At 43.8% G+C, this 11,970-nt stretch overlaps 1 protein-coding gene across 2 annotated transcripts in view; it reads left to right on the plus strand.

Annotated features, from left to right (window-relative positions):
- LOC122554144 (interferon-induced protein 44-like) overlaps nt 1-11,970 on the plus strand; it is a 32,868-nt gene that overhangs the window by 12,586 nt on the left and 8,312 nt on the right. For both annotated transcript variants that reach the window (XM_043698709.1, XM_043698708.1), the window contains exons 4-7: nt 4,635-4,830; nt 7,267-7,407; nt 7,856-8,018; nt 9,840-9,940. In XM_043698709.1, coding sequence (XP_043554644.1) covers nt 4,635-4,830; nt 7,267-7,407; nt 7,856-8,018; nt 9,840-9,940 — 601 coding nt within the window. The remainder of the gene's footprint in view (nt 1-4,634; nt 4,831-7,266; nt 7,408-7,855; nt 8,019-9,839; nt 9,941-11,970) is intronic.

Here is an 11,970-nt window from a genome sequence, read left to right on the forward strand (position 1 = left end):
TCCGAGAAGTGCTCCTCTCTATTGTGCCAACTGTGAGCCAACACTACCCCAATACCATATGGGGAGGCATCGCATGTCAGCACCACATCTCGCTTGGGAGCACAGTGTGTCAACACTTTTCTTGATGATATTTCTTCTTCATTTTCCTGAAGGCTATGCCTTTGCTCCAAGATCATTTTCAATGCTGACCCTTTCTCATTTGCAAATGTAAGGGTGCCAGGGTGGAGGTGAGGTTAGGGATGAACTTTGCACAATAAATTTAAGAACAGGAAGGCAGATTACTACCTCAATGGAATCAATTTAGGTAAAGGGACAGTACAGACGCCTTGTACACCAGTCAATGAAGGCAAGCATGCAGGTACAGCAGGTAGTGAAGAAGGCTAAGAGCATGCTGGCCTTCATAACAAGAGGAATTGAGTATAGAAGCAAAGAGGTTCTTCTGCAGCTGTACAGGGCCCTGGTGAGACCACACCTGGAGTACTGTGTGCAGTTCTGGTCTTCAAATTTGAGGAAAGACATTCTGGCTATTGACGGAGTGCAGCGTAGGTTCACGAGGTCAATTCCTGGAATGGCGGGATTCCCTTACACTGAAAGACTGAAGTGACTGGGCTTGTATACCCTTGAGTTTAGAAGACTGAGAGGGGATCTGATTGAGACATATAAGATTATTAAAGGATTGGACACTCTGGCAGCAGGAAACATGTTTCCGCTGATGGGTGAGTGCCGAACCAGAGGACACAGCTTAAAAATACGGGGTAGACCATTTATGACAGAGATGAGGAGAAACTTCTTCACCCAGAGAGTGGTGGCTGTGTGAATGCTCTGCCCCAGAAGGCAGTTGAGGCCCAGTCTCTGGATTCATTTAAGAAAGAGTTGGATAGACCTCTCAAGGATAGTGGAATCAAGGGTTATGGAGATAAGGCAGGAACAGGATACTGATTAAGGATGATCAGCCATGATCATAATGAATGGTGGTGCAGGCTCGAAGGGCTGAATGGCCTACTCCTGCACCTATTGTCTATTGTCTAAATTACTATTCCAAGGAAAGGCCTAATCTCTGATATAGCCGTGGGAGCCAAGACACCCTTTTATTGCCTTCTCTTTATCTTCCAATTGATGTAACTCAGTCTTATTGACCCCATAGCCCAACAAGTCCATTGGGGTGCCTGGTAGACACATTTTCCATTCTAAGGCATACTTCCTCAAGACTATGTCCATGTTCTCTGTTATTAGCACATCATCCTGATAAATGGTGACCTGGGGTAGACATTGTGAAATGTCCTCTATCATCCACTGAAAAGCAGCAGGGGCTGACGATACCCCAGGTGGCAGTTTCATAGATTGGTACAAACCCTACGGGTATTAATTGCAATTTACTTCAGAAAATCCTCATCTAATTGCAATTGCAGGTACACATGGCTCATGTCCGCCTTTGTGAAGGACAGCCACCCACCACCCGCTCCCCATCGACCCCACCCAAGCTTTGCATAGAAATCCTCTTTGTGAGGCATTGTGTACTTACTCCATTTGCCACATTCTCCAATGATAAAGCCAGTTGTAGTGCCTGTTTAAAGTCCAGTTGGGCTTATGTTACTAGGCACTCTCACATAGTTACATCATTAATCCCAGATACCAAACAGTCTCTCAGCATCTCATTAAGGTTAGACCAAAGTCACATGCCCCTGCCAGTCATCTTGAACTCATCAAACATCCCAATATGGATTCTTTTGGTTATCAAATTGCTGAGTAAAATCAATAGCATCTCAGAATTAGAGGCTTGGGGTTTTAATATTCATTAACCAAATCTGTTAATTCTTGAAAGGTTTTCATATCTGGTGCCTCAGAATAAGTTAGGCTTCTAATAACTAAAAAGGTTGCGGGTCCACAAGCTGTCAGGAGAATTAGTCGTTGCTTTTCATCTGCCCCAATGTCATTTGCCCCCCAAAAAACATCATTTTCACATATTGGGCCCAGTCTTCAATGGCAGGATCAAATGAGTCAAGCTTCCCAAATAACAGCATGATGCCTGAAATGCTCACCCCAACTCAAATATGACTGTTATGAGCAAATTTATTCAGGAAAATATTTTTCTTCTTTCGCTGCCATGAATTAACTTCACGGAGGCCGGTATCCCATCGCCAAGTCACTCTTTATTTACATGTGCATTGTATTTGACACTGGTCTGGCTTCCTCAGAGGTTGCTCTCAGAGTGAACAGAACATCTGACACTCCTGCTCATTATATCTATGAGGTCCATCTGACTGACCTCATTACAAGCGCTACACTTTCAAATCTGCAGGGTTTCTTAAATATGTTCTGTTTGTTTCAGATTTCCAGCATCTGCAGTATTTTACTTTTATTTGAGTATAATATATGTTCAGGTTGAAGTGAATTATTGTTCAGTTTACTTTTGTTGCTTCCTCCCTTCCTCTTGTGAAGGTACAATTCCACAATATCAGTGAACACCACCTTACCACCACCTTAATCTGTGAGGCCAGGCTGTAGATTCAACTTTCACCAATTCCCCAACAAAGCAAATGAAGTCGAGGACATTCAGAATTCAATCTAACCCAGAGTGCACCCCCTTCCAATATTTCCAGGTTCAAGTAATGCATGTAGCATGAAATATTTACACGTAGATTCCATTCAACATTGTGAAGTTTGCTGCAGATTGGAACCCTTTCTAGATTAACAACATCCTTCCAATATCCAGGGTGACCAAAATTGTATGCAGTATTCAAAAAGTGGCCTCAGCAATGCCCAGTACAACCGTATCATGACATTCCAACTTCTACACTCAATGATCTGACACTGAAAGCAAGAGTGCCAAACGCATTTCTTCACCACCATGTCTACCTGTGACTCCACTTTCAGGGAATAATATACCTGTAGCCCTAGGTCCCCCTGTTCAACAACATTCCCCAGAGTCCTACCATTAACTATGTAAGTCCAGTCCTTGTTTGTTTTACCAAAATACAACACCTCACATCTATCAAAATTAAACTCCATTTGCCACTTTTCAGCCTATTGGCCCAATTGATTAATATCTTGTGGTAATTTTAGACAACCTTCTTCAGACTCCACTATACCACCAATTTTCGTGTCATTCATCAACTTACTATCAACGCGTCCTTTATTCGCATCTGATTTATTTTTATAAATTACAAACAAGAGTGGGTCCAGAACCAATCCTTGTGGCACACCGCTGGTCACAGGTCTCCAATCCAAAAAACAGCTGTCTATCACCATCACCATTTCCTGATGAAGGGCTTTTGCCTGAAACATCAATTTTCCTGGACCATGGATGCTGCCTGACCTGCTGTGCTTTTCCAGTACCATACTCTCGACTCTAATCTGCAGTCCTCAATTTTGCCTGCCTATCACTAACCTCTATCTTCTGCCATCAATTCGTAATTATGGAAACAGAGCCTTCAGTCCAAATCATCCATGCCGACGCAATATCCGAAATAAATCTAGTCCCATTTGCCAGCATTTGGCCCAAATCCCTCTAAACCCTTCCTATTCATTTCCCCATCCAGATACCTTTTCAATGTTGTCTTTGTACCGTCCTCCACCACTACCTCTTGCAATTCATTCCATACACTCACCATCCTCTGCATGAAAGAATTGCCCCTTAGGTGGCTTTTTAATCTTTCCCTCTCACCTTATACCTATGCCCTCTAGGTTTGGGTTCCCCTACCCTCGGGAAAAACCTTGCCTTTTCACCCTATCCATGCCCCTCATGACTTTATAAACCTCTATTGGTACTTGGGTCTTAATCATCCAAAAACATACGCCTAGAGCTTTTGGCCTTCATTTGCCAACATAGCAGTGATGTAGGTAATGGCACCCAGGTTAATGTTCTGGTCACAGGGGTTTGTCTCTCTCCACGGATGAAAAACACTGCCATCCCTATCTGAACTACATGTGGTTATAGACCCACAGCAATTTGGTTTCCTTTTAACTTGCCTGTGAGAAATGAGTACTAGGTTGAAACTTTATTGCTGGAACAGCACAGCAGGTCAGGCAGCATCCAGGGAACAGGAGATTCGACGTTTCGGGCACAGGCCCTTCTTCAGGAAATGAGTACTAGTCTAGCTATTTAGATGTGACATCGTTGCTAAACCAGCATCTGGAATGTTTCTGGTGTCACTCCACATCTTGTACAGTTAACTTCCTATCTGTCCTGTCAATCCAACCAGGGGCTACAAAGGAGTTGGCTGATGTTCATAGAATCCCTAACAATGTGGAAACAGGCCATTTGGCCCAACAAGTCTCTGAAGAGTAACCCCCCAGATGCATTCCATTACTCTTTTATTGTACATTTACCCCTGACTAATGCACCTAACCTACACATCCCTGAACACTCTGGGCAATTTAGCGTGGTCAATTCACTTACTGCCCAGAACCAATTATCAGTCTGTTTGGCAGCTGGCGTTCACTTGTGGAATGTGCGTAAGATTTGGGCCTCAAAGTGACTTTGCCATTGTGCCTTTGGCCCAGAGTAAAAATGGTCAAAACCTGCCACACGATAATAATGCTCTATCATTATCTTCCAACCCACCATGAGCAATACTCAGGGAGATCTGTTGTTTGAGCCATTAAATCCTGAACTCCACTTCTTTTGCTAACAGGAGCAAGCAAGAACTGCTGAAATTCATCATGGAGTATCAACCATATGTGAGCTCTGTCTCAAAGGCACGGGTTTTACTAATTGGACCAGTTGGAGGAGGCAAGTCTAGTTTCGTCAACTCTGTCAATTCGGTTTTCCGTGGTCATGTCACCAATCGGACTCTGGTTGGGAGTGGACCGAGAAGTACGACCACAATGGTAAATATAGAAGTGCAGATACGGCTTTATATTTTTCTTGCCAATGTATTTCGCATCCTCTGTACTTGATTCTTGCATTGCTCTCTAGTCTCTTACACCCTTTGAAATGCTATTAATCCCGTATCAACATTGATAGAAAGTATCAATCCAGCAATGTCTGCACGCACTATTCATTGATAATCCAGGTGATTTGCCTCCCCATGGGTAGGTTTGTGATCACAGCATCTCTATTGTACAGGCTGGTGAATAAACATGGCTGTCTGTTTTTGGTCTGAATGGATCTTGCTCAAGAGTTCAATTCCTTGAACCACTGAGTGAATTTAGAGCATTGTAGAGTCATTGTAGCCAACATTACTAAATGGTAATTTCTCATAAATGCCCATCTAATTAATTTCCTTTCGAAGCCAATGGCTGCCTCTACTATTTCCAGCCTCACGGGCCGCACAATTCAGGCTAATTGCTGTGTAAAAAGGTTTTAGTCACATCTCCTCTTCCCCCCACAATGTAATGTCCAAAACCTGTCATGGACCACTCTGGTAGATGTGACGGTGAAGATGCCACAACAATGGCTCTTCTTCCTAGGGCCCAGGAAATTCAGCATGTCCATAAGGACCGTCACCAACTTTTACAAATGCACCACAAATAGCATTTTATCCAGGTCTTATAGCCTGGTATGGCAACTGCTCTGCCCAGGACCATAAGAAACTACAGAAGTTTGTGTGCACAGCCCAGAACATCACAGAAGCCAACCTCCCATCAATGGACTCTATTTACCCATCTTGTTGCCGCAGGTCAGAGACGAGGGATACTGCGGTGAATAACTTACCTCCTGACATCCCAAAGTTTATCCACCATCTACAAGGCACAAGTCAGGTGTGTGATGGAATACTCCCCACTTGCCCGGATGGATGCAGCTCCAACAACGCTCAAGAAGATCAACACCATCCAAGACAACCCACTTGATTGGCACCATATATCCAAACATTCAACCCGCCCACCAACGATGCTCAGTCGCAGCAGTGTATACTATCTATAAGATGCACTCCAGAAATTCACCAAAGACAGCACCTTCCAAACCCATGACCACTTCCATCTAGAAGGGCAAGGGGGGCAGGTACTTGGGAACACCACCACCTGCAAGTTCTCCTCCAAGCCACTTACCATTGTGACTTGGAAATATACTGCCATTCTTTCACAATCATTGGGTCAAATCCTGGAATCTCCTCCCTACTAGCATTGTGGGCCAACCCACAGTAAGTGGACTGCAGTGGTTCAAGAAGGCAGCTCACTACCACCTTCTCAAGGGCAACTAGGGATGGGCTATCAATGTTGGCCAGCCAGCTTCGCCCATGTCCCACAAATGATTAAAAAAAGAAAGGCTGCCAACATCATCAAAGACCAACCTGTATGCCTTATTCTGTCCCAAGTTCTTTTCATTCAATAATCTGTATGTCCTTGCTTACTATGATCTGCCTGTATTGCTTGCAAACAAGGCTTTTCACTGTGCTTAGGTACACATGACAATAAATCAAATCAAATCACCATCTTAAATCTCTTTCCCTTCTTCCTCACACAATCAATTAATGGAACAATTGGTATTTATCTGACTGATCTAAAACTGTCTTAAATATTGTCCACCTTGATCAAATCTCCCCTCAGCCTCCTTCACTCGAAGCAGTGCAACCCCAGCTTTTTCAGCCAAAACCTCACAGCTAAATTTTGGAACAAAGCTGATAAATCTCTGCACCTTCTCAAAGACCTTGAAATCGTTCTGAAAACGTGGTGACCCAGAAATGTAACCCACTCAGAGTTTTGCAAACGTAGTTTAGAATGTTTTGCCTTGAGAAATACTGAAAATGATGTGCAGTTTCAAAAGTGCTTTGCAGCAATTGAGATGATCCAGTGGTTTCATACTCCATCTCAATTCCGAATGGTTTCTGTCTTCTGAATGCACTGCCTTGCTCGTCTTGCTCTGACCCTCTATCAAATTAACCTCTCTGTATCCAATATCCACACTGTGATGTGGAGGTGCTGGTGTCAGACTGGGGTGGACAAGGTCAGAAGTCACATGACATCAGGTTATAGTCCAATAGGTTTACTTGAAATCTCAAGCTTTTGGAGCACCGCTCCTTTGTCAGGTGAAGTCAGGTCCCTGGCACAGTGAGGCAGCTGTGCTGCCCTACTCTGCCACTGTGCTGCCCTAGCATTGTCAGATTATTTTTCTCCCTGAATCAGCTGTAGCAATGGTCATCTGACAATTCCACTATCGCTCTATCAGGCGATGGTCATGATGCTAGAAGGAACCTAGAAATATCTTGTCACTTTTTGTCCAAGTAATTCCCACATTCTGTGATGGCAGATCCTTCAGGGCTATTTTTGTTAGTTTACCTTGCAAGTGATTTCACTTTGAGCTTTGGTATTTTTGTTTAATTGCAGTATTCGACATACTCCTTCAGAAATGACACTCCTCCTCTGACCCTTTGTGATACAATGGGACTTGCAGAAGATACTGTGTCAGGGCTGCACAGTGATGATATTATCAGTATCATCAAAGGACATATTCCGAACAAGTATAAGGTAACCTGGTTTTCTTTTTTCTTTTTATTTCGTTCCCCCCCTTCATTATTTGTGGCTAAATGTGTAAGCAATCTGATCTAAAATGGTTAGACGGCTGCTTTTGTGATGTCGAGTGATGCTATTCCTTTAACAATACTTGCCGAATCTTTATAATTAATTTGATTTGCTCATCGGCTTATTGCCTGTTACTGCCAAGAGGTAGGGAAAGCACATGTGTCTCCATCAGGAGACAGTTCCAGAATCTGCCTGATTCTCCACCCTAAGGATTTGTGTCATTGTCAACAATTCAGCTCAAAGTCTAACTCTTTCAGAACGATTGTAACTTTGCACCATAATCAGCATGATCTCGAGGTCAGCTCGGATGGATTCTAAATCCCAGCCTCACCAATGATGCCTAAAGGAATAAAAATGTAAATATCATTTTAAAGTCAGGTTCTTTTCCTTGTAGTTTGCAGTTGATTCCCCATTCAAAGCTGGTGACATATCGCCAAGTGCTATTAATGAGAAGATACATTGTGTTGCATATGTGATTGATGTGAGTAAAACCCCTATGCTGTCCACTGAAATGAAAACGAAAATCTGTGCCATTCGATCAAAGATTGATGAATTGGGTGAGTGTTGCATTCTGTACTGAGTATCACTGAAATAAAAGCCACTTTGTCTTGAACTCATCAGGGCAGTTCACAAGAATACCAACGGGGGAAACAAGCATTTACACTCTGTCAGATGCTATGCTGATTGGTTGGCAAGTGGACTTTGGTGGAGGTATTCCCATGGAGAATGCAGCAATTAATGATGATAAATTTGTTAACTGCCAGAGCGGGTTAACTTTAATCAGTGCTCTCTGATGATCTAAAGCAAGGTTCTGTATTTATCGAACCATTGAAACTATTAGCTATAGTCAACCATTCAGCTCTTTGAGTCTGCCCTGCCATTCAATATGGGGTTGGCTGATCCTCTGTCTCAACACCACTTTCCTGCTTTCTCCACATACCTTTTCATGCTTTTAATATTTAACAATTTATCAGTTTCCTGAGGGTATTCAATGTTTTGACCTCCTCAGTCTTCTGTGGTGGAGAATTCCACAGCTTCATCATCTTTTGAATGAAGACGTGTTTCCTCCTCACAGTTCCAAATGGCCAACCCTGCATCTGAGATTGTGGCCTCTGGTTCCAGACTCCCCATTCAGGGAAATCATCCTCCCTGCGTCTAGTTTGTTAGGAATTTTGCATGTCTCAATTCGATACTTTCTCATCCTCCTGAAACTCGAGTGAAGACAGACCCAGTTAAACCAATCTCCGATACAACAGTTCTGAGGAGGGGTCGCTAAGCTTGAAGGTAGAAGGCAGTTTTTCAGGTTTTCAGATGGGGGGTTGTTTTTCAGACTGGAGGCCTGTGATCTGTGGTGTGTCACAACCATCAGTACTGAGCCCACTACTTTTTGTCATTTACATAAATGATTCGGATACGAATATAGAAGGTGTAGTTAGTAAGTTTGCTGATGACACCAAAGTTGGAGGTGTAGTGGACAGCGAAGAGGGTTACCTCAGATTACAACAGGATCTTGATCAGATGCGCTGATGAGCTGAGGAGTGGCAGATGGAGTTTAATTCAGATAAATGCGAGGTGTGGCATTTTGGAAAAGCAAATCTTAGCAGGACTTCTTAGTGCAAATTTTAGCACTTATTGGTAAGGTCCTTGGGAGTATTGCTGAACAAATAGATCTTGGAGTGCACGTTTATTGTTCCTTGAAAGTAGAGCCGCAGGTAGGTAGGATAGTGAAGGAGGCATATCTTTCCCTTATTGGTCAGAGCATTGGGTATAAGAGTTGGGAGGTCATGTTGCGGCTGTACAGGATGTTGGTTAGGCCACTTATGGAATACTGCGCGCAATTCTGGTCTCCTTCCTATCGGAAGGGTGTTGTGAAACTTGAAAGGGTTCAGAAAAGATTTACAAGGATGATGCCAGGGTTGGAGGATTTGAGCTATAGGGAGAGGCTGAACTGGCTGGGGCTATTTTCCCTGGAATGTCGGAGGCTGAGGGTAGAATTTATAGAAGTTTACAAAATCATGAGGGGCATGGATCGGAAGGGTTTGGAGGGATATGGGCCGGGTGCTGGCAGATGGGACTGTATTGGGTTGGGATATCTGGTTGTGATGGACGATTTGGACTGAAGGGTCTGTTTCCATGCTGAAAATCTCGATGAATCTAAGTGAAGTTGCTTTCATCATGTAGGTGTTTTGATGGTCAATCATGAGCAAAATGACCAAATGGTCTGTTTTTTTAATGACATGAGTTACCCTTCTTCAGATATCACAGCTTTACCTTTTGAAGGAGAATAAATTGCCAATGTACTGCTCTCATTACCCTCATATTGTGACCCATCGTAGAAGTTAATTTCCTAATAAATGAATTATTCATTCCATTTCTAGAGGTTCCACAGATTGTCCTACTAACAAAAGTGGATGAAGAATGCCCTATGGTTGGAAATGATGTGAAAACTGTCTACTGGAGTGATCCCATTGAAAAAAAGGTATAATTTTTACTGTACACTCAGCTGTGATAGTGTCATCATTTACAAGGTGAACTTACCAGTGTTCAAGCTATGAATTTCTGGCTTTCTTTATGAAGTGGTCTGGAATTTGTGGGGGTCTGGAATACACTGCCTGGGAATATAGTGGATGTGGGGACCCTCACAAACCCTCACAAACCTGAAGAAATACTTGGATGAGCACTTGAAATGTCATGACATTCAAAGCTATGGACCCAGTGCGGGACAGTGTACTTTATTTTAGTGAGGTGTAGTGGTAGTACAGACTTGATGGGTGAAGAGCCTCTTCTGTACCTGTATGATTCTATATGGTGTCATTGCCTTTCTGGTATAAAAGGAGGCCATTGAACCAATCATGTTGGACCTCTGCAGTGAAATCTGGTCTGATTGTTTCTGCTCTGTCCCTGTGTTCCTGTAAGTTTATCTTCCTTAAATGCCTGTTCTTATCCAGGGCAGAGTCAGAGGAATCAGACCCAGTCCTGGTCCTGGTTTCCTCACACAGTCCAAAGATGTGCAGGTTAGGTGAATTGGCCATGCTAAATTGCCCAGGGTGAAACAGGGCTGTGCAGACTGGGTGGCTTAGCCATGGGAAATGAATGGGATACAGGGATAGAAAGGAGAGTGGATCTTGGTGGGATGCGCTTCAGAGGGTCGGTGTGGATTTGACAGGCCAAATAGCCTGCTTTCACATTGTAGGGGTTCTATGAGTCTATAATTTTATGGACAGCCATCAAGTACTGGAGAGCATAACTGTGCGTAAGGTAGATCAGAGGAATGAGACATAAAGTGGAGCCTGACACTGTGGCAAAGAAGGGAAGGGGGCAGAATAGAAAAGTACTCGTGGTAGGGGACTCGATAGTTAGGGGAATCGACAGGAGATTTTGTGGTCAGGATCAGGATTCTCAGAAGGTATGTTGCCTCCCTGGTGCCAGGGTCCGGGACGTCTCCGATCGGGTGTATGAGGTTCTAAAAGGGGAGAGCGAACAGCCAGAAATCATGTTATATATTGGCACTAATGATATAGCCAGGAAAAGGATTGAAGATATAAAAAGTGATTTCAGGGAGTTAGGATGGAAGCTGCAAAGCAGGACGAACAGAGTAGTGTTCTCTAGTTTACTACCGGTGCCACGAGATAGCGAGGCCAGGAACAGGGAACGGGTGCAGCTTAATATGTGGCTGCGCAGCTGGTGTAGGAGGGAGGGCTTCAGATATGTAGATAATTGAGATGCCTTCCGGGGAAGGTGGGACCTGTACAAGAAGGGCGGGTTGCATCTTAACTGGAAGGGGACCAATGTCCTGGGTGGAAGGTTTGCTCGAGTAGTTCGAGAGGGTGTAAACTAGTACGGCAGGGGGGTGGGAACCTGAGCTGTATACCGGAGGTGAGAGATGATGCAGATGAGGCAATAGCAAGAGGTAGACCAGCTAGTGGGAAGGATTTTCCTGGGAAGGAACCAAGTGATCAGTTAAAGAGTGTTTGCTTTAACGCAAGGAGTATCAGGAATAAAAGTGACGAACTTAGAACATGGATCAGTACCTGGTGCTATGATGTTGTGGCCATAACAGAGACATGGGTTTTTCAGGGGTAGGAATGGTTGCTGGATGTTCCAGGGTTTAGAGCATTTAAAAAGAATCGGGAGGGGGGAAAAAGAGGGTGTAGCACTACTAATCAGAGAGGGTATCACAGCTACAGAAGCTTCCATTGTCGAGGAAGGTCTGCCTACCGAGTCAGTATGGGTGGAAATTAGGAACAGCAAGGGAGCAGTCACCTTGTTAGGGGTTTACTACAGGCCCTCCAATAGCAGCAGGAAGATGGAAGAAAACATAGCTCGGCAGATTTTGGAAAAATGTGGACGTAGTAGGGTTGTTGTAATAGGTGACTATAACTTTCCCAATATTGATTGGAACCTCCTTCGAGCAGAAGATTTGAATGGAGCTGTTTTTGTAAGGTGTGTTCAGGAGGGTTTCCTAACTCAGAACGTTGACAGGCTGACGAGGGGAGAGGCCATTCTAGA

This window comes from Chiloscyllium plagiosum, chromosome 11 (genome assembly GCF_004010195.1).
Source record: "Chiloscyllium plagiosum isolate BGI_BamShark_2017 chromosome 11, ASM401019v2, whole genome shotgun sequence".
NCBI lineage: Eukaryota > Metazoa > Chordata > Chondrichthyes > Orectolobiformes > Hemiscylliidae > Chiloscyllium > Chiloscyllium plagiosum.